Below are 25824 nucleotides of genomic sequence, written 5' to 3'. Positions count from 1 at the left end.
TTCCTGACCACTCCTCTGATCTCTGATTCGGTACCTTGCACTTCTGATATTCCGTTGCCAAACCCTGCTTGCCTTGGATACCGAATCAGCTTCCTGTTTTTGTACTTTATCTGTCAGTGTGTTGCCGACCCGGCCTGCCCGACCTTTCTGGCTGTCACCCACTCCTTGGGTGCTCAGCCCTCCTGCAGGGGCCCTCTACCTTCCAGAGGGGGCACTGCTGCAAAACCAGTCAGGGTCTCCTTCTCCTGGAGTCCTTGACTGCAGTAGAGTCTGTCTCTACTTATTGGACCACCTGCTACCCCGGTGGTCCAATTCTCACTGTTACACCAAACACTTACACGCTTCAGGTGTCTAGAGGTTAGCAATATATCTGTATTATCGGTGATTCTGCAGATCACCAATAATCAGATTCTCTCTGCGTGCTGACACCAATCGTTACAACTGCATTTCAATCGCTTTTCAATAGATTTCATTCTGAAATCTGTTGGAAATCTGTTCCTACTGTGTGGCACACATCAGATAGATTCCTGTCAGATTCGACCTGACAGGCATCTGACAAGAATCTATCTGATGGACGAATCTGCTGCTAATCTATAAGTATATGGGTACCTTAGTGTCATACAGGACAAAATCTATATCTCAGCTCTTGGAGTTTTTGTTTGTTTAACCTTGGTGTGGTTTTTCTGATATGCACTCTTTTTGGGAGTCATCTCCTCTATGCCGTGTGTGTGTATATATTTATTTTATTTTTTTTCTATGCTCATGTGCAATCCTTTGTCATGTGTCATCTTCTAGTTGTCTTGTATGATGTAAAGAGAGTATGTTTGGTTTCTGTACGGTGCTGTTGCGTCTGACTCTGTACAAAAAAATCATCTGACTCCTCAGTTTATACCACCAACTCTGACTAGGAATAATCAATGAAATGCAAATAATTCTGAGTTCCCGCAGGATTTTGCAAATATAAGCAGCTTGAAAATGGACCATTCCAGTCCCACCAAGGTTTAAATTAATAGGTCCAATTTCAAGTTGCATATAGTTGCATCCAGAATTTATATAATTCTGCGAGAACTCAAAAATATTTGCATCTCAATGATTATTCCTAACTCCTCTAATATACATATACAGTATAATCCCTTTATAGTAAACTCCAAAAGACCTGGAAAAGTAGTTTACTATATCAAAATTGATCATACATTGTATATTTATACAGATGCATTTGCTGGTATCGGTGGACTGAGTTTAGTTTTTCCAGAGGTATACTATGAGATTCTACTGTAACAATCTTGTTGAAAGTATGTAACATAAGAGATTTCATGACTGCCAAAGCTTAGGAATTTTAAACTAGTACTGTATGGGGGGTAGGGGAAAAAAGAGTTGAACTTACCTGGGGCTTTTAACGGTCCCCCCCCCCCCCCTGCAGATGTCCTGTGCCCCCGCAGCCACTCACCGATGCTCCGGTTCCCTTTTGGAATTTGCAACTTTAAAGTCGGAAAACCACTGCGCCTGTGTGGCCCGACCTCGCTCCCGCTGACGTCACCGGAAGTGTACTGCACAGACGCAGACCGTACTGGGCCTGCACCGTACACTCTCAGTGACTTCAGTGGGAGCGAGGCTGTGGCCACGCAGGCGCAGTGGTTTTCCGACTTTAAAGTTGCAAATTCCGGAAGTGAACAGTAGAATCGCTGAGTGGCTGCGTGGGCACAGGACATCTGCAGGGGGGGAGGGGGGGGCGTTAAAAGCCCCAGGTAAGTTCAACTCTTTTTTTTTTTTTTTTTTTTTTCCCCCTACCCCCCATACAGTACTCGTTTAAAATTCCTAAGCTTTGGCAGTCATGAAATCTCTTATGCCCACAGGGTGGGCACCGTTAAAAGCCCCAGGTAAGTTCAACTTAGCAAAGGGAGTTTGAAAATCAAAATTTGAAATGGGAAAGCAAGTGCTGAGGGGAGTGGTAAAATTACATACAATCATTAACCATCAAACAACCAAGTTGCAAAAATGAATGATATTCACTTTCAAAATAGATTGCATGCAACAACATTCTTTACTGGACCAGCATTTTTGTACCTTTGGTAGAAATGATCGCCTGCTCTACTTATTCCAGTCATCAAGCAAACATGTCATGCTCTTGAACTCATGAGATTCATGCTGAGGCACTGTCAGGTTTTACCTTATAGGGCCCTTTCACACAGGCTGCATTCTGTTTTGATTTTGAAAAGGCTTGCTATTTTCAAAAGGCAAGTACAGTCAAGTTACAATTGGAATCATGGAAATGCATTCATAATGAATGCATTTGCAATTTTCTAAAGAGGCTATCGTAGTTCTGCTGCATTTTTCCTGAGTTTCAATTGAGACCAACATAGTGAAAATCACAAAATGCGTTTGTGATTGCGGTTTTTGGTGTGAAAGAGTCCTAACGCATGCATGCACATAAATTGGTCTCCGATCTCCAGAGAGCGACAAGCTGCAATACTTACACCATTAAATAAATGGGCTGTGTTAACATAGGGACAAAAGCTACAGCCTGTAACCAGACCACAATGGCTGCTAAAACATACCTTGCCTCTATGCCAGCACAGTCCATTTCTTTATTTAATGGTGTGAGTAGTGCAGTTTGCTGCTCCTTCCAACAGCCCACCATTCCAGTTCTGGGTCCCTCTAAAACAAACTTTGTCAAATAGGTTTTGTGGCTCTGGATAAGCATACCCAGCCTGAGCATGTGTGATTAGGGTCCGCCCATGCCTAATAGAACTTATTGCTCATGCACGGAGGGAAAGAGCCACATCAACCCAACATGCAGACAGCCTATTTCGTACTGTTGAACCTCCTTCAGTGCATGGCAGGGCTTGATATGGCCGAAACATGTTGGTGGGAGGGGTCTCCTGAGACCAGCCTCGCCCACTACTCTTGATGCATGCTGATCCCCGTTGATCCCTGTGGCTACACTGACAGGGTTGCAAGTGCGGGTAGACCTGGGGAAGAAACGCCTCTGCCACTTTGTGAAGCGCTGCCTAAGTGGTCCCGTGAGTACTCTCACCAATTGTGGAAGCCTATCACCAGAGGGAGGGATGCAGCTTCGGGGGCTTTACATACAAGTTTGCTCCTCCATTGTGCAATATCAAGTGGAACTTTCAGACAGCTCTACCCTATGCTAGTGACTATGCTGATATAATTTACGATCTAGACACACGAGCCTTGGGATATAGAGACTGAACTGTCCTGTACAAGCGCTTTGGATCCATCTGAGTTCTTGTTTCTCAGCTTACAGCTGTTGAACACAGTGAATACATATACAGCAGGCCTGCTATAGTTTCTTTTAGTCAGCAGCATATTACTAGCAGAGGTTGTGTCTGGGTACCCTGGACAAAACAGTCTGTTTTTCAGCAGCGTTCTTGGAGCACTTTACTATTTATGTGATTCCCTGATTTAATCTACCGTTGTTCTCACAGGGAGATGTATGGCAGATGTATGCATGCAGTGTGGCGTATGTGTGAGTGGGGGCGTACCCCTGTGATTATGAGACACCTCCATATGTTTTTAATGTTTTAACTGTGTTGTAATTTTTGTACTTGGATACTATCCACAATAAAGTAGTTTGTTTATGTATTTATTTTTTTCCAGCAAGTGAGGTTTGAGTACACTTTTTTTTTTGCAAGGGATACATTTGGCTCTGTAAAATGTAAAGCTATAGGCTTGCTATACACCAGCGGTTCTGGATGTAAGCCTGGTTTCAGGGGCATAAATAGATAGTTTGCATATTCAGTGGTGCATTATGGGTAACCACAGTTACGCACTTTAATCTGAATCATCGCAAATACCTTCTGTTTTAAGAAGGCAAACCACACTAAGCATTTTTTTTTTTTTTTTTTTTTTTTAGTAGGAGGGATTTTTAGTCTTTTGGTCTATACTTGCCTTGTGGTTTCGGGTCACCCTGAGCTGAATGGAGAGACTGCTCAACCCACCTGAGGAACAGGAAGCACTACATGCACACCTGAAGTGGACGATCTCAGAAATGCGGGGTGATTTGGACTGTGGCATCCAAGTAGCTGCTACTGGACTGCCTGTTTTGTTGCCACTCACCTGGTTGAGATAGTATGCTTAGCCAGTGTTTCAAGATGAACAACATTATGAATTTCAGGGCAAATCTTATTAATTAAAGAGAATCTGTATTGTTAAAATCGCACAAAAGTAAACATACCAGTGCGTTAGGGGACATCTCCTATTACCCTCTGTCACAATTTCACTGCTCCTCGCTGCATTAAAAGTGGTTAAAAACAGTTTTAAAAAGTTTGTTTATAAACAAACAAAATGGCCACCAAAACAGGAAGTAGGTTGATGTACAGTATGTCCACACATAGAAAATACATCCATACACAAGCAGGCTGTATACAGCATTCCTTTTTAATCTCAAGAGATCATTTGTGTGTTTCTTTCCCCCTGCAGCTATCTTCCACTGAAGTGTCAGGCTGTTTCTTCCTGCAGAGTGCAGACAGCTCTGCCTGTACGTAATTCCTCAGTATGTGAAAGCCCAGCCAGCTCAGAGGAGGATTTATCCAGCTTGTAAAAGATAAGAGAGAAGAGAGAAGCTGCTCTAATCTAAATAATACACAGGCAGTGTGCAGAGAGGGGCCTGGAGGGGGGGAGATGCATCACAGAACCACAACACTGAAGAACTTGGCAGCCTTCCAGACACAGGCTGACAAGTCTGACAAGAGAGAGATAAGTTGATTTATTACAGAGATGGTGATAGTAGAATGTGCTGCAGTAAGCCAGAACACATTAGACTAGCTTTTGGAACTTGTAGGATGATAAAAAACAGGGTGCAATTTTTGTTACGCAGTCTCTTTAAAGCTTATTAATAAAGCGATTTATTCATCTAGTTAGGTGCAAGAAAACTTGTAGCAAAAGTGTAGTAGTATCATTCATCCATTGACTGCAGGTCAGACTATCTTGCTTCTAAGCCTACCATCTTCGGGAGAGGGAGGGACAATGGGCGGTCAAATACTTGTGTATCTGTAATTTTCAACTGTGTAGATGCAAGTATCAGTTCTGTAATGTAGCTGAATTTTTTTTTTTTTTTTTTTCAATCTGTAATTTTCCTCTCTTGCAGAGAGCACTCAATTCATATTTTGAACCCAGGTTGGAGAGTATTCCACAGGAGGGAGAGTCAGCGAATGAACCTAGTTCATCCGAAGGATTAATAATGTCTGCAACTTCTTCAGACTTCTGGTAAGATTAAAGGGGTGGAATACTCTTGCCATAAAGTTGGTTAATTACTTTTTGTTTTTAACCTCCTGAGAACTTTGATTGTGGCCCATTTTATGCTGGTCTACATGCTTAGGCCTCAAGTGTTTTTGCAAGTGTCCAGCTTGGGGTTGCAGAAATGTCCTACCATCTCTGCACATTAATGCATAGCATAATAGCTGGAAAACTGTAAATGGCTAGTTTTTTTTTTTCTGGTTTTAAAATGACTTCAAAACCTTTTTTTTTTTTTTTTTTTTAATTTTGCCGCTGTAGAGGTGCTATGGACTAATAGCTTGTTTGCTTTACCAAGAAGAAGCACAGTTTTCTCTTTTCTGCAGCTGGCACATTTTCATACAAAGTTCCCTTTCATTTTGGGATTATTTTCTAGTGTGGGGCAGGACAGTAGAGTGTCAAATGAGAGTTGACCCTTTGTATTAAACTGGAAAGGGGTCTGCTGAGCGAACCCTGTACTCTTAGGAAAAGGTGACAGTGCCCCTTGATTGGGGCAATCGGACAGGTTCACAAACTTTGGTCCCACATTTACATGTACCCCGTCTGGCTGGGTATGTTTAGAGCTCCAATAGGAATGGCATTAGAAAAGGGAAACCAGCAAATTTGCCACATCTCTATTGATTGCCAGTTCCGATAACTTGTGGGTCAGGGCTCATATACTTGAGCAAGAACCACCTCCATATGATATTTTTTTTTTTCCTCAGGTAGGGCCTCTGTGAGGACACAATTTCCAGCACATCCCACAGACCCGTTTCTTTCATTGCTCTATGGTGGAGTTGGCATCTGTGTAACTTTCTAGGTACTTTCAGAATTGGACAAGGGTCAGCATGTGTACTTTGACTGATTTGTGGCTACATGTCCGAATATGCAGCAGGTTGTTGTCTTTCATGGACTGTACCAAGTTTTTTTTTTTTTTTTTTTAGCAGTTTGTTGGGTAGTACCAGACTATCTAGCCTTCACTCGCCATGTGCATCAGGGAATCATGGGTGCCTGTGATCATGTTTCACTGGTTGTCTATTCTCGGATCACTTTGGATAAATACAGATGTCATATTTGGACCATCCCACAAGACCTGTTTTGGAAACGCTGTAACCTAACCCTAAGGGGGCACAATTTAACCTTAGTCAAAAGATGATCAGATCCTTGTTTGTCAACTTCGTCCTCAATTCATCACACATTACCGCATTCGGTAATACTGAAAACAGCTGATTTTTCAGAGCATTTTGTAAAATGGCAATTCCTCAAGGGTGTTACCGCATGGAAAGCTGAAATTACCGAGCATTGAGGTAAATTACTGACTTGTGCGGTAAACACCTCAATAAATGTCAGCAAATGTCAATTCATGAAGATTACAGCATGCGTTAAAGCTCACTCAGTAAGTGCTGGTTCACACTATGAGCATTTGCAGATTTTATTTTTACTTGTGTTTTTTTTTTTTTTTTTTTTTTTTTTTTTTTTTTAAGGCGCTGGTAATTTTAGAAATTGCCCTAAGCGCTTGTGCAATGTTTTCCTTTGAGAGTATTCACATGTGAGTGTTTGGATTTTTACGAAATTGCAAATGCGTTACATGTACCATTTTCTGAGCACTTTGGCTCAATGAAAAGTATTGGAAAATCGCAAAGCGCTTGAAAAAGCGCTTTTATTAATAAATACATTGTGTTAATTTCTGGCTACAAGATTTCACTTTCTAACGTCAGGAAGTGAAAAAAAAAACAAAACTGCTGAGCAAAAGCGCTTATAAAAGCACTTTTCTAAGGGCAGATCGCATGGAAAAGCTCTTAAAAAAATCACAGTATAAATCACTCAGAGCTTGCAATTTATAATGTGAACAAAGCCTAACATGTTCAATGAATACTGGCAGCTTTGATGTGCCGAAAACAGTGCAGAGACTGTGCAGGAGCCATGACTCACAGAAGCAGAGAGCCAATAGAAATCGCATCTGTCTCCTGCAAGTCCTGCTGCTAAGATGCTGATAGGATCCAAAGCCTTCTCCGGAGGACCATGCTTCTCTACCCTCAAGCAGCAGAGGAGAGAGAGAGAGCAGGAGCAAAAGTGGTTTCCCCTGCAGCCCTTTGGTTGTTTACCCATTTAGGTTCCTGTTTGAAGATGTGAACCTAGCAGAGAAATCACCTAAGCATGGCATGTGTAATGTCTCTTGGAAGTTCATCAAAGCTGTGGCAATTAAATAAAATGTTAAGACTTATAGACCAATTCAGAGTGAGCAGAGACAGTATAACAAACGTACATTCTAAAGGGATGTCAAGGATGCCTCTTACTATTGTGATGCCGCCACTGCACAGAACAGCTTGTAACACAGAGACAACTCCACACTGCTCTGCTGTTACCGAACAGGTTTTTGTGAATTGAAGCTATGGGTTTCGGGAAATTACCAAACTTCTACCACATCTGTGAAAATCTTGGTGAATTAGCAACAAAAAAAGTCTAAAATATTGAATGCAGTTTTTCCCTGAATTGTGTTTTTTTTTATTTATTTTTATTATTTTTCCTGCACAGCCTTTGATGAATTGAAGCCTTTGTCTGCTTCCAACACCTTGGCCTCGATTCATAAAGCATTACCACAGGAGGTAATGCAGAAAACAGCTGACTTTGCCAAGCACTTAGGAAAATGTCAATTCATAAGGGCAGTTATTACATAAAAACGCTGAAATTACCAAGCAGTGAAGTAAATTACTGACTTGTGCGATAAATACCTCAACACATGTCAATAAATGTCAGTTCATTAAAACTACAACATGCGGTAAAACCCAGAAGCATTACTGGCAGCTCTGGTCTGTCAAACAGAGCAGAGACTGTGCAGGAGCTTTGACTACCTATGACTGACAGGAGCAGAGAGCCAATAGAAACAGCCCCAGTCTCCTGCAAGTCCTGCTGATCGGATGCTGATAGGATCCGAAGCCTGCTCGGGTGGGTCAAGCTTTTCTACCCCCCAGGCAGCAGAGATGTGAGAGAACAGAACAAAATGGGTTTCCCCTGCAGCCCTTCCGGTGTTTAACCCTTTAGGTTCCTGTTTGAAGATGCAGATGAGCTAGTGGGGAAATCGCCTAAGCATGGCATGTGTAGTGTCTCTTTCAGTTCATGTAAGCTGTGGCAATTAAAATGTTAAGAAACACTAATGGACAGATTCACAGGGAGCAGAGGCAGTATAACAAACGTACACTCCAAAGGGATGTCGGAGAATCATGCCTCTTACTATGTAATGCCGTCACTGCACGGAACAGTTTGTAACACAGAGACAACGCCACACTGCTCTGCTGTTACCGAACAGGTTTTTGTCAATTGAAGACGGTAAATTACTGAATTTCTACCTGTGAACATTTTTCGGAATTGGCAAGCAAAAGTCTAAAATACTGAATGCGGTATTTTAACCACTTAAGGACCAGGGGTGATTTGGCTGATCTGTGCAGCGTGGCTCTACAGCCCACAGCACAGATCAGCAATGAGGCTGGGTGATCAGACTTACCCCCTTTCTTCCCCACTGGGGGATGTCCTGCTGAGGGGGTCTGATCACCGCCGGCTATGTTCTTGCGGGGGGGGGGGGGGCTCATCAAAGCCCCCCTCCGCAGCCATTTTCCACCTCCGTCCTCTTCTGTCCCTCCCCTTCCTCCTATGGGCAGCGCAGGACGGAGATCCGTCCTGCGCCGCCTAGAATAGATGCCGGCCAATCAGAGGCCGGGGATCGCCGATCTGCCTTACGGCGCTGCTGCGCAGCAGCGCCGTATGATGTAAACAGCTGGGATTTCTTTCCCGCGTGTTTACATTACGTGTGCGAGTCGCGATCGGCGGCTCGCACACTGTTCACGGAGACACCCTCCGTGAACTAGCATGGATGCAAAACCACTAACGACCCGCCGACGCCTATCGCCGTTAGTCGGACGTTAAGTGGTGACCAGATTGTTTTATCGCACAGCCCTTTATGAATCGAGGCCCTTGACTTCAATAACTGTTCTCTTGTTATCACATTTTTTTCATTCCTTGTCTGTTGCAATTGTATCAATATTGCTGTAGACATGGTCAGTGAGATGCAAATAATTCCATCATGCATGCAAATTGGAAGATGGTTGATCAAATGCATTTCCTTCTGAATCTGACAGGCTCAGTACCAAGCAGCATAACATTTTCTATAAATTTGCATGGAAGTTGGAATGATTTGCATTTCACTGATCCTCTCTAATAATATTTATTTCAGTTGGTTTAATATTGTGGTTGATTAGTACTTAGATCAAATGCAATACAATAATACAAGACAATAACATTTGTAAAGCACTTTTCTCCCATAGGACTCAGTTCTAGAAATATAGGAAGTTGGTCTTACTTATGGATGTTGAGGCAGGATTTACTCCTTCTGTGCCAAATAACTTGTCTGTGTCATATGTTGCTGTATTAGGAAGATAACCCCATGACTGTTTGTTCTTGCAGCATAGACCTAACCAGTGATGACCCAATTGCTGTTGCACAAACCTCTGTCGCGCAAACATCTGTTGCAGAGAACCAGGCTAATGTGGATAAGAAAGATGAGAGCCACTTCATCTTCCTGACCTGGAATATTGATGGACTCGACACCTCCAACCTTGCAGAGAGAGCTCGGGGTGTTTGTTCATATTTAGCACTGTAAGTTATTTGATGCTTTTTGCTAAAAGTTAAACTCCAGGCAAAAATGGCCATTTAATCCAGTTGCAGAAGAGCTTGGTCAGTGTGTGTGTAAGCGGAAGAGCGTGGTCCGTGTGTGTGTAAGCGGAAGAGCGTGGTCTGTGTGTGTAAGCGGAAGAGCGTGGTCTGTGTGTGTAAGCGGAAGAGCGTGGTCTGTGTGTGTAAGCGGAAGAGCGTGGTCTGTGTGTGTAAGCGGAAGAGCGTGGTCTGTGTGTGTAAGCGGAAGAGCGTGGTCTGTGTGTGTAAGCGGAAGAGCGTGGTCTGTGTGTGTAAGCGGAAGAGCGTGGTCTGTGTGTGTAAGCGGAAGAGCGTGGTCTGTGTGTGTAAGCGGAAGAGCGCAGTCTGTGTGTGTAAGCGGAAGAGCGCGGTCTGTGTGTGTAAGCGGAAGAGCGCGGTCTGTGTGTGTAAGCGGAAGAGCGCGGTCTGTGTGTGTAAGCGGAAGAGCGCGGTCTGTGTGTGTAAGCGGAAGAGCGCGGTCTGTGTGTGTAAGCGGAAGAGCGTGCTCGGTGTGTGTAAGCAGAAGAGCGCGGTCCGTGTGTGTAAGCGGAAGAGCGCGGTCCGTGTGTGTAAGCGGAGTGGCGTGGTCCGTGTGTGTAAGCGGAGTGGCGTGGTCCGTGTGTGTAAGCGGAGTGGCGTGGTCCGTGTGTGTAAGCGGAGTGGCGTGGTCCGTGTGTGTAAGCGGAGTGGCGTGGTCCGTGTGTGTAAGCGGAGGGGCGTGGTCCGTGTGTGTAAGCGGAGGAGCGTGGTCCGTGTGTGTAAGCGGAGGAGCGTGGTCCGTTCTATCTGAAGTATCTGAAACTGGATACCCGCTTTATGTGATTCCCCTGTGTTCCTGAAAGCACATTGGAAGGAAGAGGGCTGCCTTGAAATCCAGACGAGCCCTGACATATTGCTAACCACAAGAAAATTTATGCGTGCTCAACACCAAGCTTAACCCTTACAAGTCTGGCTGTGCAAATCTGGCTAAATTGGCTTACATATTGCAGAGCTGTCAGTCTAACAGTTTAAAAAAAAAAAAAAAAACATGAAGTGAGAAGAATATGGAGGCTGCCATATTTATTTCCTTTTAAACCATACCAGTTGCCCGGCAGCCCTGCTGATCTAGTTAGTGTCTGAAAAAGGGCCCTTTTCCTCTGCTATGTGCAATCACGCTGTGTTGCGAGCGTGCAAGCAGCAATTTCCACTAGCCGCAATTGCGCCATTGGGAAAGGAGCCCGATGGCAGTGAGTATTGCGCATATCGGTAATTGCATGCAGGGAAAAATGATGCGCACTAGTGGGAAATGAGCACAGAGATTTACATGTAAAGCAAGGTGCTCTTACCATCAGCAAAATGAAGCGGAGTGCAGCTAGTGGAAAAGGGCCCTAACACCAGAAACAAGCATGCAACTTACCTTGTCACATCTGGCAATCCTGTCAGAAACCCCAGGATGTATTATCTCGCCAGTGAGCTCCTAACCTGTACTGTCCATTCAGGAGGCTGGGGGAGGAGCTTCTGACAATATTGAGTTGCTGAATTGTCTGAATAACAGAACTGGCTTGACAAAGGTCAAAACGTATTTTCATAGATGCAAGCCTATGGTTCAGGTTATTGACTAATGATCATGTTTTTCATTAGTTTTGTAACACGTGCTGATATTTCCTGTTCTAGTGCAGCAGAACGCATAACCACACTCTAATTTTGACAGGGAAAAATATTTGGCTGCACCACCACTTCACCAGTTAAAATGGATTTTCTCAGGGACTGCTGGTCTAATTGGTCAGGGTTACGGCAGTTGAAGGCTGCTTCCTACAATTTCTATCAAAATAGAGTAGCTTTCTCCCTCACTGTACCCCTGTCCTCCACTACTATATATTTGTTTGTATATGGCTAAAACCCAGCAGTGTGTAAAGTTTGTTCTTTTATTATAAAAGGTACTGATGCTCTGAGTGCAAAATGGCTTTGTTGTTGAAGGAACCTGCTTGAAGCATATGGATTTTTCCTTCTAAAAAGACTCAGACGACAGCAGCCCAGCTCTGATACTTACCTGGGGCTTCCTCCCGCCCCATAAACACGTCTAAGTCCCACGCCATCCTCCCACGGTCTGCTGTTCAGCCATGGTGAGCTCTGTTACCGGGCTCAGTGACGTCATCCGGGTCTAGTGCGCATGCGCGAGAGGTCTGCGCATGCACAGTAGATCCTGACTGGCATCGACTGAGACCGATAACGGAGCTCACCGCGGCTGAACGGCAGACCGCATGAGGACGGCGAGTCTTTATTCACCTGGGCATTACGGACGAGGCTCGGGCCCTGGTGGGCCGATTTGAATACATTTTTTTTTTTTTTTGAAAACACGCAGCTAGCACTTTGCTAGCTGCGTGTTTCTCCGATCGCTGCTGATGCGCCGCTACCCGCCGCGTAACAGGCCCCTCCCCAAGACCCCGTGCGCAGCCTGGCCAGTCAGTGCCAGGCAGCTCTGAGGGGTGGATCGGGACTCCCTCTGACGTCATGATGTCGATGACGTCATTCCGTTCGTTGCCATGGCGACGGGGGAAGCCCTGAAGGAAATCCCGTTCAGAACTGATAAGAAATTCTAACTATAAAACCATTTCCTAGCAGAAATTGGCTTGTGAGAACAAGAAAGAGATAGAAAAAGAGGAATTTCTTATCGGAGGGTCACACTAGTCACTTCCTGTCTGAGTCAGGACTAAGTCAGCCACTTACATACCTGATTTTTTTTTCTTTCTTTGCCTGCAAGAGATAAATAAGGAACACAGCATAGTTATTTGTGTGCTTGGCACTGTACATACACATGCCTATCTCATCATGTCACTTCGGGTATCCTTTAAAAGGAAACATCCATGTCCCTTGCAGTTAAGGCCTTGTTTCCACTTTGTGCGCTTCTATCCGCTTCTGTCCGGTTTTTATCAGCACATCAATGTTACAGATTAATACGTGTTGCTGAAAAGCAGACAGAATCGGACAGAAGCGCATATATGGAAACGATACCTAAGGTTCCCTTTAACCACTTAATGACATGCTGACTTATAAAAAAAACATCCTGCTAGAGCCTCTTAATGGCTCCAGGACGTTTTTATAAGTCAGACAGTGCTGCTGCCGCTGTGCACGTGCGGGTGCGCGCTCCCACGCATGCATGTGCACGTGAAAATTGTGAAAAGACACCCAAAAAAATTACACCTTTATTTCCAAACTATATATTGTCACCATACTTTGTACTAGGGACATAATTCAAATCTTGTGATAACCAGGACAAATGGGCAGATAAAATGTGTGGGTTTTATGTACAGTAGCAGTGTTTATATTAAAACCATAGGGGATGAAATTGGAGAAATAGTGTATTTTTTTTATTTTATCCTTGTATTTCCATTTAAAATGCATAGAAAATAAAGTAATTACTGAAAACAAATATCAACCTCAAAAAGCCCAATTTGTGGTGAAAAAACAAAATATAGATCATTTCATTGTGATTAGTAGTGATTAAGCTATTGGCAAATGAAAAGGATGAGCACTGAAAGGTGAAAATCGCTCTTGTCCGTTAGGGTAAAAACCGCCTTGGGGTGAAGTGGTTAAGCACTAAGTTATTATTATTATTATTATTTTTTAGCACTATTCAGAATTGCATATGCCTCCAGAAAACGCAGTAGCACCTTAGACTATCGTTGTAAGCAATTCTGCATGTGGTTTTTTTGTTTGGGTTTTTTTGTCTGAGGCAAAACACTGCAGATTTGATAAAGTGTGAACCCCTGCTGTAAACATCAGGGATGCAAGTGAGTGTTTCTGACCGGGACCTGGTCAGACTATAGTGTTACTTTAACTGATAAGGAATTACAGCCATAAAACATTTTCCTGGCAAAAAAGGCTTCTGAGAGCAGGAAAAAGATTAAAGGGGTCAATAGTTCATAGATTTTAGCCCTGGCATAATTCAATTAATGTGTCATTGAGCAGAGACCATGAAATGGTAAAAAAATCTTTAAAGTACCGGTAGTTTGAAAATGAAATATAAAATAAAACCAGGATATCTAAAGAAGACATTTTTAGGAGAAAGATAAATACAATTGCTTATATCAACAGTTTATTTTCACCTCAGTATTCCTTGCAAATCCCACTGGAGGCTGCAATTGTGCGTAAACTGCTTGTTAAAGAACAAGCGACACCCATGCTAACTTAGTAATACAAAACACATATATAAGTAGATAAATACTACTTCTTACATAACAGCTGTATTGTGCTATCCACGTAATGATTCCTGTGAATTTTATAAAGGAAAAGCAGAAAATCCTATTCTAGGCAGTGGCCATTTTGCCAAGCTAATGCTGACATCATATCCTCCCTGACTCTTGTTTTCCCCCCTCCCTTCTCTTGCTCATTGTGTATTCATTAGCTGCCCTCCTCCCGGAGTCTTTTATTTCTTATTTTTTTATTTACACATCCAATCACTGAGTCATCTCAGCCTTGCTTGTAAACACAAGTGATCAGCTAGGCAGGGAAATAAATGGAAGAGGAGGAATATATTCTAGATAAAAAACTCCCAGCATTCAACTTTTTGGCACTAGGGCCAGTGCTCCTAAAGTATGTGATAACTCCAAACCATAACCGCAGAAAAAGTTTTGAATGCAGGATTAGCATCTTTATCACTTAATACACTCAGACCAGTTGCTGTTGAAATTTGATTTTTTTCTTTATGGTGACAATACCGCTTTAAGGCAGAGAACATTGGTATTTCATCCCTTTCTAAGGTATACACACATGAAAGATGAATGTCCCATCTCGATATTGGTACTCGATCCCTCAGGCAACAGTTTCGGGTTATATACTGTACAGACATTCTGTTGCTTTGGAGCGGAAGAATGATGGTGTGGTGCATGACAGAGCTTTGATCAGGAAGGGTAAAGAGGGAGAGCACTACTTAAAGAAAATCTGTAATAAAAAAAGTTCCCCTGGGGGGTACTCACCTCGGGTGGGTGAAGCCTCCGGTTCCTATTGAGGCTTCCCCACGTCCTCCTGTGTTCCGCGGTGGCAGCTATAAAGCTCCCCGAACAGCGGGGATTTAAATATTTACCTTCCCGGCTCCAGCGCAGGCGCAGTATTGGCTCTCCGCTCGGAGATAGGCGGAAATAGCCGATCGCTGTCGGGCCACTCTACTACGCAGGCGCAAGTCGCCTGCGCAATAGAGCAGACCCGACGGAGATCGGCTATTTTTGCCTATCTCCGGGGGCAGAGCCGCAACAGCGCCCCCGCCACAGCCAGAAAAGGTAAATATTGCATTCCGACCGCCGTGGGACACAGGAGGACGAGGGAAGCCTCGATAGGGTCCAGAGGCTTCCCCCTACTGAGGTGAGTACCCCCCAGGGGAGCTTTTTTCGTTACAGAATCTCTTTAACCATTTTAGCCTATCTGGACGAGTATTCTTGTCAGATAGGCGCCGCTAAAGTCTAACTGGACGAGTAGTCTCATCCAGTGTTTAACCACTTCAGCCGTTTTCACTTTATGCATCCGAGCAATGTTCACCTCCCATTCATTAGCCTACAACTTTATCACTACTTATCACAATGAACTGATATCTTTTATCTTATTTTTTCCCACCACCAATTAAGCTTTCTTTGGGTGGTACATTTTGCTAAGAGCCACTTTAAATGTTAACCCATTCAGGTTCCATCGTTTTCACGTGAGAAATGTTCACCTCCCATTCATTAGCCTATAACTTTATCACTACTTATCACAATAAACTGATCTATATCTTGTTTTTTCCGCCACCAATTATGCTTTCTTTGGGGGGTACATTTTGCTAAGAGCCACTTTACTGTAAATGCATTTTAACAGGAAGAATAAGAAAAAAATGGAAAAATTCATTATTTCTCAGTTTTCAGCCATTATAGTTTTAAAATAATACATGCCTCCATAATTAAAACTCACGTATTGTATTTGCCCATATGTCCCGGTTATTACACCGTTAAAATTATGTCCCTATCACAATGTATGGCGACAATATTTTATTTGGAAATAAAGGTGCATTTTTTCCGTTTTGCATCTATCACTATTTACAAGTTTAAAATAAAAAAAAATATAGAAATATTTCATCTTTACATTGATATTTAAAAAGTTTAGACCCTTAGGTAAATATTTACATGTTTTGTTTTTTTTTAATTGTAATGTTTTTGTTTTTTTATAGTAAACATTTTATTTGGGTAGTTTTGGGAGGGTGGGAGGTAAACAATAGGTTTGTAATGTAAATGTGTGTTGATTTTCATTTTTTTTTTTTTCAGTTGTAGTATTACTTTTTGGCCACAAGATGGCGACCATGAGTTTGTTTACATGACGTCACTATAAGCGTAACACACGCTTAGAGTGACGCATCGGGGAGGGAACAGCCAGAAAAGGCGCAGCTTCCGAGAGAAGCTGTCGCTTTTTCAGCGGGGGAGAGGAATCGGTGATCGGGCACCGTAGCCCGATTCACTGATTCCCTGGCTACCTAATCCGCGGCCGGGAGCGCGCGGTAGCGCGCATGGTTCCTGGACGTAGTTTCTACGTCCAGGAACCAAAATAGGTTTATACATTTTAACAGGAAGAATAAGAAAAAAACTGAAAAAATTATTTCTCAGTTTTCAGCCATTACAGTTTTAAAATAATACATGCCTCCATAATTAAAACTCACATATTGTATTTGCCCATTTGTCCCGGTTATTACACCATTTAAATTATGTCGCTATCACAATGTATGGTGACAATATTTTATTTGGAAATAAAGGTGCATTTTTTCCGTTTTGCATCCATCTTTATTTACAAGCTTATAATTAAAAAAAAAATAGAAATATTTCATCTTTAAATTGATATTTAACCACTTAAGGACCAGCGGTCTCTGGGCACTTAAGGACCAGAGACCGCTGGTCCAATCCCGACAGAATCCCGACGAATCGCAGCACATACCCGTCGCAACCGCCGTCATCGCCGCTCGCAGGGACCCCCGGGACATAGACTCTACCTGTCTCTATGACGGCAGAGTCATGTGAGCCGGGTAGGAGCCGCTTTCATTGGCTCCTGACCCTGTTTTTCAATGTAAGCCAATGGGAACGGCTTACATTGAAAGACAGGGCCAGGAGCCAATGAAATCGGCTCCTGACCCGCTCACATGACTCTGCCGTCATAGAGACAGGCAGAGCCTGTGAGATGCGGCGAGAATCGTCGGGTTTGCGCGGCGCGATCGGCGGATACCGGCGGAGACGGCGGATGCGCGCTGCGGACAGTGATTGAAATCTACGCCCTGCCAGCCAAAAGCCCACCAAAACAGGGCGTAGATTTCAATCACTGCGGTCCTTAAATGGTTAAAAAGTATAGACCCTTAGGTAAATATTTATTTATTTTTTTTTTTTTTTATTAAACATTTTATTTGGGTATTTTTGGGAGGGTGGGATGTAAATAGTAATTTTTTTAGGTAAATGTGTTGATTTTATTTTTTTTGCATTTAGATGTAGTTTTACTTTTTGTCCACAAGATGGCAGCCATGAGTTTGTTTACATGGCGTTACTCTAAACGTAACATGTACGCTTAGAGGGACGTAGGGGACACAAGAGACAGAAAAAGCTAGGCTTCCGAGAGAAGCCGTCGCTTTTTCTGCAGGGGAGAGCAATCGATCATCGGGCACCATGGCCCGATTGATTCCTGGGCTAACGATCCGCGGCCGGGAGCGCGCGCCTGCACATGGCCTCCTGGACGTGGCTGCTACGTCCAGGAGGCATAAATGGTTAAAGTGGATCTGAGATAAACTTTTACTCATTGCATAATTGTGTTCCTTTCATATAGTTTATAGAGCATTCCTCAAGCCAAATACTATTTTTTTTTTTTTTTTTAATACTCTAATTCCCTATAAACTAAACAGGCCTCGCCCACAGCTTCTTTAGAGTGCCTTGGCACTTTGAGCTTTAGTAGCAAGGGCTTATGGGAGCTTAGTCTGGGCAGGAGGAGGAGGAGGAGGAGGTTACTAGCCAGAGATTTCAGAGGCAGAGGAGGAGGGGGGGGGGGAGTGATCTTTTTTCACAGGCTGGAGATGCTATCAGCCTACCTGTGTGTAATGTGACAAACAGAATATGGCCGCTCTCATTGTATCATAGGAATAAATAATCATAAAGTGTTTGCAGCTAGATTTGCTCTAGAACTGTTTTATTTTGGTGCAGAGTATATGAAAATAACTATCTTTTACACCAAAGTAATAGTCATTCTTTCTTAGCAAAGCCCCTGGAGTCTCGGAACATTCGATACAGGTCACAAATGTCACCATTCTGAAAACTAGACCCAGATCTACTAGCCTTAAAAAAATTCACATGATATAGGCCTCAGCTCTCAAACACCCCAAATTCTATTCTCTTGATTGTCACAGCTAAAATGATACCCTATAGACATAATCGGCTTTTTGGGCACAGAAGTAGCACTAATAGCTTTTGCAAGGCCATTTTGTGCACCAGTGGCTAACATAACATATAGGGATAGTCAATAAGATGCTGCATCAACTCAAAATTTGCATTATGCTAATTTTGTATGGAAATGTATGCAGCTTGAAAATGAACTGATCAAATCCTGCTGAGGTAAAATTTGATTGGTAATGCTGCATAAATTTGCATACAGTATTTGCATCAACTCAAAATTCTTTACATTTCATTGACCATCTATACATCTGAGATTGTTAGTGCCACAATTCCAATAGGCTGTGGGTTAAGCTCCTCTGCCGACGTCAAGGCCAATCTCCTAGAGGAGTTCCTACGCTAACAGTGGATTCATCCGCAGCCAACACATACAATGAGCGTAGACACGAGTCTAATATAGGATAAAAAGCCTAAGAGCAGACTTACCCGAGGTTGCTCAGAGGGCCATGAACCAACCTTGTAGGGTGCAGAGCAAAATTTAAAGGAATCTGAACCTGCACATATCCCAATTAATCCAAGGGAAGGTCAAAAACCTTTCAAGGCCTGAGCCAATTAGCCTTAAAAGGAAAAAAAAAAATCATTCCCGACTCCAGATAGTAGTTAGATAAATCCCTGGATCAAATGTCCCGGGAATTACCGAGGATAAAAAGCCCAAGGACAGACTTACCCAAAGTTGCCCGGAGGGCCATAAGCCAACCTCGTAGGGTGCAAAGCACACTCACCGGAGGTCGCCGGGAAGGCCATGAGCCAACCCCGTAGGGTGCAGAGCAAAATTTAAAGGAACCTGAACCCGCACATATATTCCAGTTGATCTAGGGGAAGGCAAAAAAACCTTACAAGATATGAGCCAATTAAAAGGGGAAAATTCCTTCGCGACTCCAGATGGCAGTCAGATAAACCCCTGGATCAACTCTCATGGAAATTACCTAGTAATTATATCCATGGATGCCCTTCTCTAATAGTTAAAGGGAACCTTAACTGTAGAATGGAACAAAAGTTTCTCTTACCTGGGGCTTTCCCAAGCCCCCTGCAGCCGTCCTGTACCCTCGCAGCTCCTCAAGTGTCATCCGCTCCCCTGCTGCGGCTTAGTTTCATTTTCATCCGACTGCCAGTCGGCTCCCGGCAACGCGTCCTATTGTTCGCCTTCCCTGCTGTGAAGCACATCATGCAAGCGTACTTCGCCTGCACATGACGCACTTGACAGCGGGGAAGGCGAACAAAAGGACGCGTTGCCGGGAGCCGACTGGCAGTCGGACGAAAACGAAACTAAGCCGTAGTGGGGGCCCGGATGACACTTGAGGAGCTGCGAGGGCACAGGATGGCTGCAGGGGGCTTGGGAAAGCCCCAGGTAAGTGAAACTTTTTTTCCATTCCACGGTTAAGGTTCCCTTTAACCTCCTTGCCGGTTACTTAACTCAGTTCGGGGTAACCTACGCAGGAGGATTTCTCAGGCCCCGCTGGGCCGATTTGCATAATTTTGTTTTTGTTACAAGCAGCTAGCACTTTGCTAGCTGCTTGTAACATCCGATCCGCCACTATCCGCAACGTCGCGCCGCCCCCCCCCCCCCCCCCCCTCCAGACCCCTTGCGCAGCCTGGCCAATCAGGGCCAGGCAGCGCTGAGGGGTGGCCCGGAATTCCCTATGACGTCCCCGTCGCCATGGCGACCGGGGAAGCCCAGCAGGAAATTCCGTTCTGAACGGGATTTCCTGCTTACTCCGATCGCCGGAAGCGATCGGAGTGGCTGCGGAGCTGCCGCTGCTCAGCGGCTATCATGTAGCGAGCCCTGGGCTTGCTACATGATTTAAAAAAATAAAATAAAAAAAAAAGTGCTGTGCTGCCTCCTTGCCGGGGGAATTAGACCGGCAAGGAGGTAAAGAACTGTGTGGTAAATCTCAAAACACAGATTGAGACACAGTCCTGGCTTTGATGGACAACTTGGGCAGTGGTAACTTGTTTGCGACAAACCCTACACTTTTTCTGTGATTATGGTTTTGATGGGGGAGTGGGGAAGGAAAATGCCTGCCATTATATTTATATATATATATATATATATATATATATATATATATATATATATATATATATATATATATAATTTTTTTTTATATATATATATATATTTTTATATATATATATATATTTTATATATATATATATATATATATATATATATATATATATATATATATATATATATATATATATATATATATATACACACACAAAATAATTTTATTTTTATTACCAGGCCTACCTTTTTCAGTCCATTCTGTCGAAGTTTTCACCACTTCACCTCAGTGATGTTGTAGTCTCTGAATGGATGGTGGTTAACATCAGAACTTCACATATATCTTTATACTTCAGAGCAGGCTTTCTCAACCAGGGTTCCCTGGAACCCCAGGGTTCCTTGAGGACTCTGCAGGGGATCCTTGGCATTTTACCCCATCGTGGGGGGGGGGGGGGGAAGTATAATAGAGCACACTATACTAGGTGGTACTGTAACAAGAAGCACTAAATTGGGAGGTCAAGAGACAGTATAATGAGTGGCAGTGTAATAGGAGATAGAGAAATTAGCGGCCTAACATACTTTAAGACCAAGCCTCCTGAAAAATAAATGTAGGTGTTCCTCAAGACCAAAAAATTTTTGCAGGGGTTCCTTGAGATCCAAAAGTTATTTACAGGGTTCCTCCAAGGTAAAAAGGTTGAGAAAGGCTGCTTCAGAGACAGGAGCTCATTGCTCCTTTTAACTGTAAGACTTCCCCCTATTTAGTCTTTTGTGGACAAGTTCTTGCGGCATGCCTTTTCTATGTGCTTGTACAGTGCTGCAGTCTGAGCACTGGACATAAATTTAAAAAGTGGGATGCTGGTGTAATAGTTATTCATGTGTTAATGGTGTCCCTGGTGTAACAAAGGGTTGATGAGGTCGATGACGATCCACTCGCTTGCACCCATGTAGGGTGGGTGTCTGGCAAGTTCTAGCAGACTATCTTTTTCTTCTTAGATCTTAAAGGAATGTGTGTACCGCGTCCCACTCTCATAGTTTGTAGAGCTTTACTCCTGTATTTTGACCACTTACTGGGTATATATTGCTTAATCCCTAGCCTGCCGTGGAATGGCACTAGGGATTCTTTGATGGCAATCTGACATTCTGGCACATAAATGTGAGAATCTGCTCAGCTGTCTGTGTAAACAGGCAGCTTTTTGACCACTGTTCAGGTCTGCATTCTGCAGGTCTCTTTAAGAGAGACTTTTTGTCTGTATTGCAGTTTGCTGCTGAGGAATTTGCATACATTTGTTATGCAAATCCCCTACCTGCCTCCTGTGATGACTAGCAGTATAAAGGTTGGGATTACCCACAGTCCTTTGCTGGTCATTCCTTCAGGGTTTGTAGTACACACTCCTAGAGAGTGTCAGCCATGCTCTTGGTTTGAAGATCAGCTTAGAGTAATTCCTGGAAACTGTGCTAGGCAGATTCCTTAAAGGGAAGGTTCAGGGAACTCTTGAAAAAAATAAAAATCCCTATCCACTTACCTGGGGCTTCCTCCAGCCCGTGGCAGGCAGGAGGTGCCCTCGCCGCCGCTCCAGAGGCTTCCGGTCGTCTTCGGTGGCCGACCCGACCTGGCCAGGCCGGCTGCCAGGTCGGGCTCTTCTGCGCTCCATGGCCGGGCTCTTCTGCGTCCCACGCCGGCGCGCTGACGTCATCGGACGTCCTCCGGGCTGTACTGCGCAGGCGCAGTAGTTCTGCGCCTGCGCAGTACAGCCCGGAGGACGTCCCATGACGTCAGCGCGCCCGCGTGGGACGCAGAAGAGCCCGGCCATGGAGCGCAGAAGAGCCCGACCTGGCAGCCGGCCTGGCCAGGTCGGGTCGGCCACCGAAGACGACCGGAAGCCTCTGGAGCGGCGGCGAGGGCACCTCCTACCTGCCACGGGCTGGAGGAAGCCCCAGGTAAGTGGATAGGGATTTTTATTTTTTTCAAGGTTTCCCTGGACCTTCACTTTAAGTGCAGTTAGGATTGTTTATCTGTTTGTTTGTTCTGTTGCTGTTGTCCTGTCCCAGCGGTGGTCGACAGGAAATGGTTCTGATCTCTGTTCTTGGAGTATAGCTGGTGCAGCGGTTGCTACCAGCTATCTCTTCTGTTCTGTCTCCTGGGATCGCGCTAGCCACTCTTCGCTAGCGCTGTGGATCCTTCTGTTCTGTCTCCTGGGATCGCGCTAGCCACTTTTCGCTAGCGCTGTGGATCCTTCTGTTCTGTCTCCTGGGATCGCGCTAGCCACTTTTCGCTGGCGCTGTGGATCCTTCTGTTCTGTCTCCTGGGATCGCGCTGGCCACTTTTCGCTAGTGCTGTGGATCCTTCTGTTCTGCTACTCTGTACCTGGATCACTCTCGCTAGTGCTGTGGATCCTTCTGTTCTGCTACTCTGTACCTGGATCGCACTCTCTTCTCGCTAGTGCTGTGGATCCTATCTCTCGCTTGTCCCTGTTTTCGTGTGTCTGTCTTGTCTGCTACGACCGCTTGCTGGAGGCTCGGTGAGGTAACCGTTAAGCAAGCGTTCGCGTCCTCTGTTTCATGTTTGTCTGTCGATGGTTAGTTAGGCGTGCTTGTCTCTATTGTGCTTATCACGTGGAGACCGCGCATAACCGCGTGCACTGTTGCGAATGAGTGCGGTGTTCGCGGTTAGCTAGCGTTTGTTGTTTTCCCTATCTCCTCATTGTATTATTTGCTGTGCCTTTGCTACTCTCGTGCTCCGCCTTGCTGTAACCTTGTGTCACGTCTGGCGATCGCACCTCTCGCGATCGCGTTCCTGCTTCTTATCTGCTGTGGTGTGTGCACAGTCGCGGGTTGGCGACTAATTTTATGCACACACACACACAATCTGTCTCTGTGCTCACTCTCAATCGCTTCTCTTGCGATTGAGTTTCTTCCCTTCGTACAATTCCTGTCTGGCGTGTGTGGTAGGTCATAGGAGCTGTTCCTCTGCACTCCACAGCTTCACCTGCCGACAGGAATTTCCCTCTGCAGGTGCATAGCACCTAGCCTGGGTGTCCTCAATTATACGCTTGTGGAGGAAATCCGCCGCGTCAGCGCACGTCTGGTGCGCTGACCACGGAGACGATTCCGCAATCATTACAATAAACCTCTGCAAACTTAAGATTGAGGTGGCTTAGTAGAGGCTGCAATTTTAAAAAGCTGGTCGTAGGCTGGGTCCTCACGAGGGCGACTTTCTGCATTGTTATTGATATGCAAGAAACAGAGCAGCATCTGGTATCTTGCTCTCGCCACTGCTGCCAAATGCATTAGCATGCTTTGAATTGGATCGGTCAACCAATAATGGCGCAGTTTAGGTTTTTTAGTAAGGCCCATGTTGAAAGTGAGGCCTAAGAAAACTTTGGCCTCACAGACGTTTGTGGGGTTCTGCTTTCTGGCCAATGTGGATGTCTGATTTGCTTCTGCAAATTGCTCGGCATAGAGGTTGCTCTGCTCTGTAATGTGCTGTAGTAATGGTTCTGTGAGGAAGAGCTTTATGGAGCTATATGGTACTGCATATCTTTGCCTGCCAGCCCTTTCAGTAGTGTTGGTTTGGGGTACTGGCTCTTTGCTTGCGGAGTCACTTTCACTAGAACTAATAGTGCATCTAGCCTGCACTTCCTCTCTACGCTGTGAAGCTGGTGATGGCCCAGCAGACTGAGAATTCCTCCACATCATCTTATTTTTTTATTTTATTTTTTAAATCGGGTTTAGTTCCGCTTTAAGTTACTCATATTTACTTATGTTTTATTACAGGTACAGTCCAGATGTGGTGTTTTTACAAGAGGTTATACCACCATACCATGACTATCTCAAGAAGAGAGCAGTTAGCTACACAATAATTACAGGTATTTAAAGAGGCACTCTAACAACATATAGTAGAATGCAGTAAATATTTCAGGATACCCACTTTTTATGGTAGTTTACCTGGTTTCAACATCAGAAACACTTTCTATATGTATATACTGTATTGTTGAATATTTGTAACTCCGCCCTCCCAGTGATGTCAATCCTAGGCTGATTAGCTATGTGCCTTTCTTCTTCCAGTGCACACTGGGAGACCAGGGGCCATATGCAATTAACTTTTTCTCCTGAGTTTTCTCCTAGGTGATATTTTCAAACTTGTCAATAAAATGTCTTTTAAGCAACCAGCTAGCACAGGCCTGGGCAATGATTACGAGGCCCAGGCCGCATTCTTAAAATTCCACACACACCCACCTTTAATATTGTGCGCGGGCAGTGGGGAATTTGAAACTCGCCTCGCTTACAGAAGCCCTGCGTTGCATCTCCATGGCATCATGACGATGTGATGTCAGAACGTGCCAGCGTATTACACACTGACTGCCAGTGTGTAATACGCTGGCGCTTCCTGACGTCGTGTCATGTGACATCCTGTTGCCATGGAGACTCGACGCAGGACTTTCGTGAGCGAGGTGAGTTTCAAATTGCTCACGCGTAATTTCACAGGGCGGGGGAGGGGAATCCGGACGCCTGTTGGCAGGCTGGTGTAGCAACGCATCAGCACGCGGGCCGTAGTTTGCCCAGCGCTGAGCTAGCAAGAAATTACTCAAAATAAGTTTGATAGTTCCCTTCCACCTACTTTTTGGTGCTTTTTCAATTGCAGACTGCAGAGTGTTAAGTTATTTTATTTTAAATAGAAGATGAAAATTTTTTCTCATAGGAGAAAAGTGAGAAGAAAAAGTGAATTACATATGGGCCCAGGGGAGAGGGTAGGTTAGGGAGGGGTTTTGGGAATACTGGGTATGGGGGGGGGGGGGGGGGGGACACCACAGGGGGTCATAATGGGTAGCTCTCTTACACCCTGTGTAAGATGCACAAGAACTCGACGGTCTTGGATGGTTCGGCATCTCCGTATGCCCTGGGTGGTATTGCTGGCTTCTCTGTGTTGATGCACAGCTTGTTGTCTTTTAGATGACCGGGTTCACAATATACTTCTCACTCCAGAGTGACCGGCTACTGCCTATCCGCTCTCCATAAAAAGGTATTCCCTCGTTCCCCACTTTATAGATGTACCGAAGCCACAAACCTCATAGACAGTGAAGAGGACCACCACATCATGACCATCTGACATATGTATTTTGGGTTGTGGGAGGAAACCTGAGTACCTGGAGGAAACCCACGCAGACACTGGGAGAACATACAAAACTCCATGCAGATAGTCCCCTGGCTGGGATTTTAACCAGAGACCCAGAGCTGCCAGGCAAGAAGTGCTAGCCACCTCAGCCTCCGTGTTGCCCTAGTTCAGCTAGTGCTGGCTACACTGCCTGAAATGTGCCTCAGCACCTCCTTTTATAGGCCTGTGAGTACTATCTCATCAGAAGGGACACTACTGTGACATCAGAAGCGGCATTGCCGAATTTCCCACACAACAACAGAAAAACTCTAGATGGGATTCCTAAACAGTTTAGAAATCACTTTTTTTTTTCCTGAAAAATAAAGAGC

The 25824-nt window shown here is 44.5% G+C and overlaps 1 protein-coding gene across 1 annotated transcript in view; it reads left to right on the top strand.

Moving 5' to 3' along the window:
* Positions 1-25824, top strand: part of TDP2 (tyrosyl-DNA phosphodiesterase 2) — a 72054-nt gene that overhangs the window by 12656 nt on the left and 33574 nt on the right. The window contains exons 2-4 of the mRNA XM_068236985.1: positions 5108-5226; positions 9691-9882; positions 24118-24209. Coding sequence (XP_068093086.1) covers positions 5108-5226; positions 9691-9882; positions 24118-24209 — 403 coding nt within the window. The remainder of the gene's footprint in view (positions 1-5107; positions 5227-9690; positions 9883-24117; positions 24210-25824) is intronic.

Source organism: Hyperolius riggenbachi, chromosome 5 (assembly GCF_040937935.1).
Source record: "Hyperolius riggenbachi isolate aHypRig1 chromosome 5, aHypRig1.pri, whole genome shotgun sequence".
Taxonomy (NCBI): domain Eukaryota; kingdom Metazoa; phylum Chordata; class Amphibia; order Anura; family Hyperoliidae; genus Hyperolius; species Hyperolius riggenbachi.
This window is presented reverse-complemented; position numbering and strand designations above follow the sequence as displayed.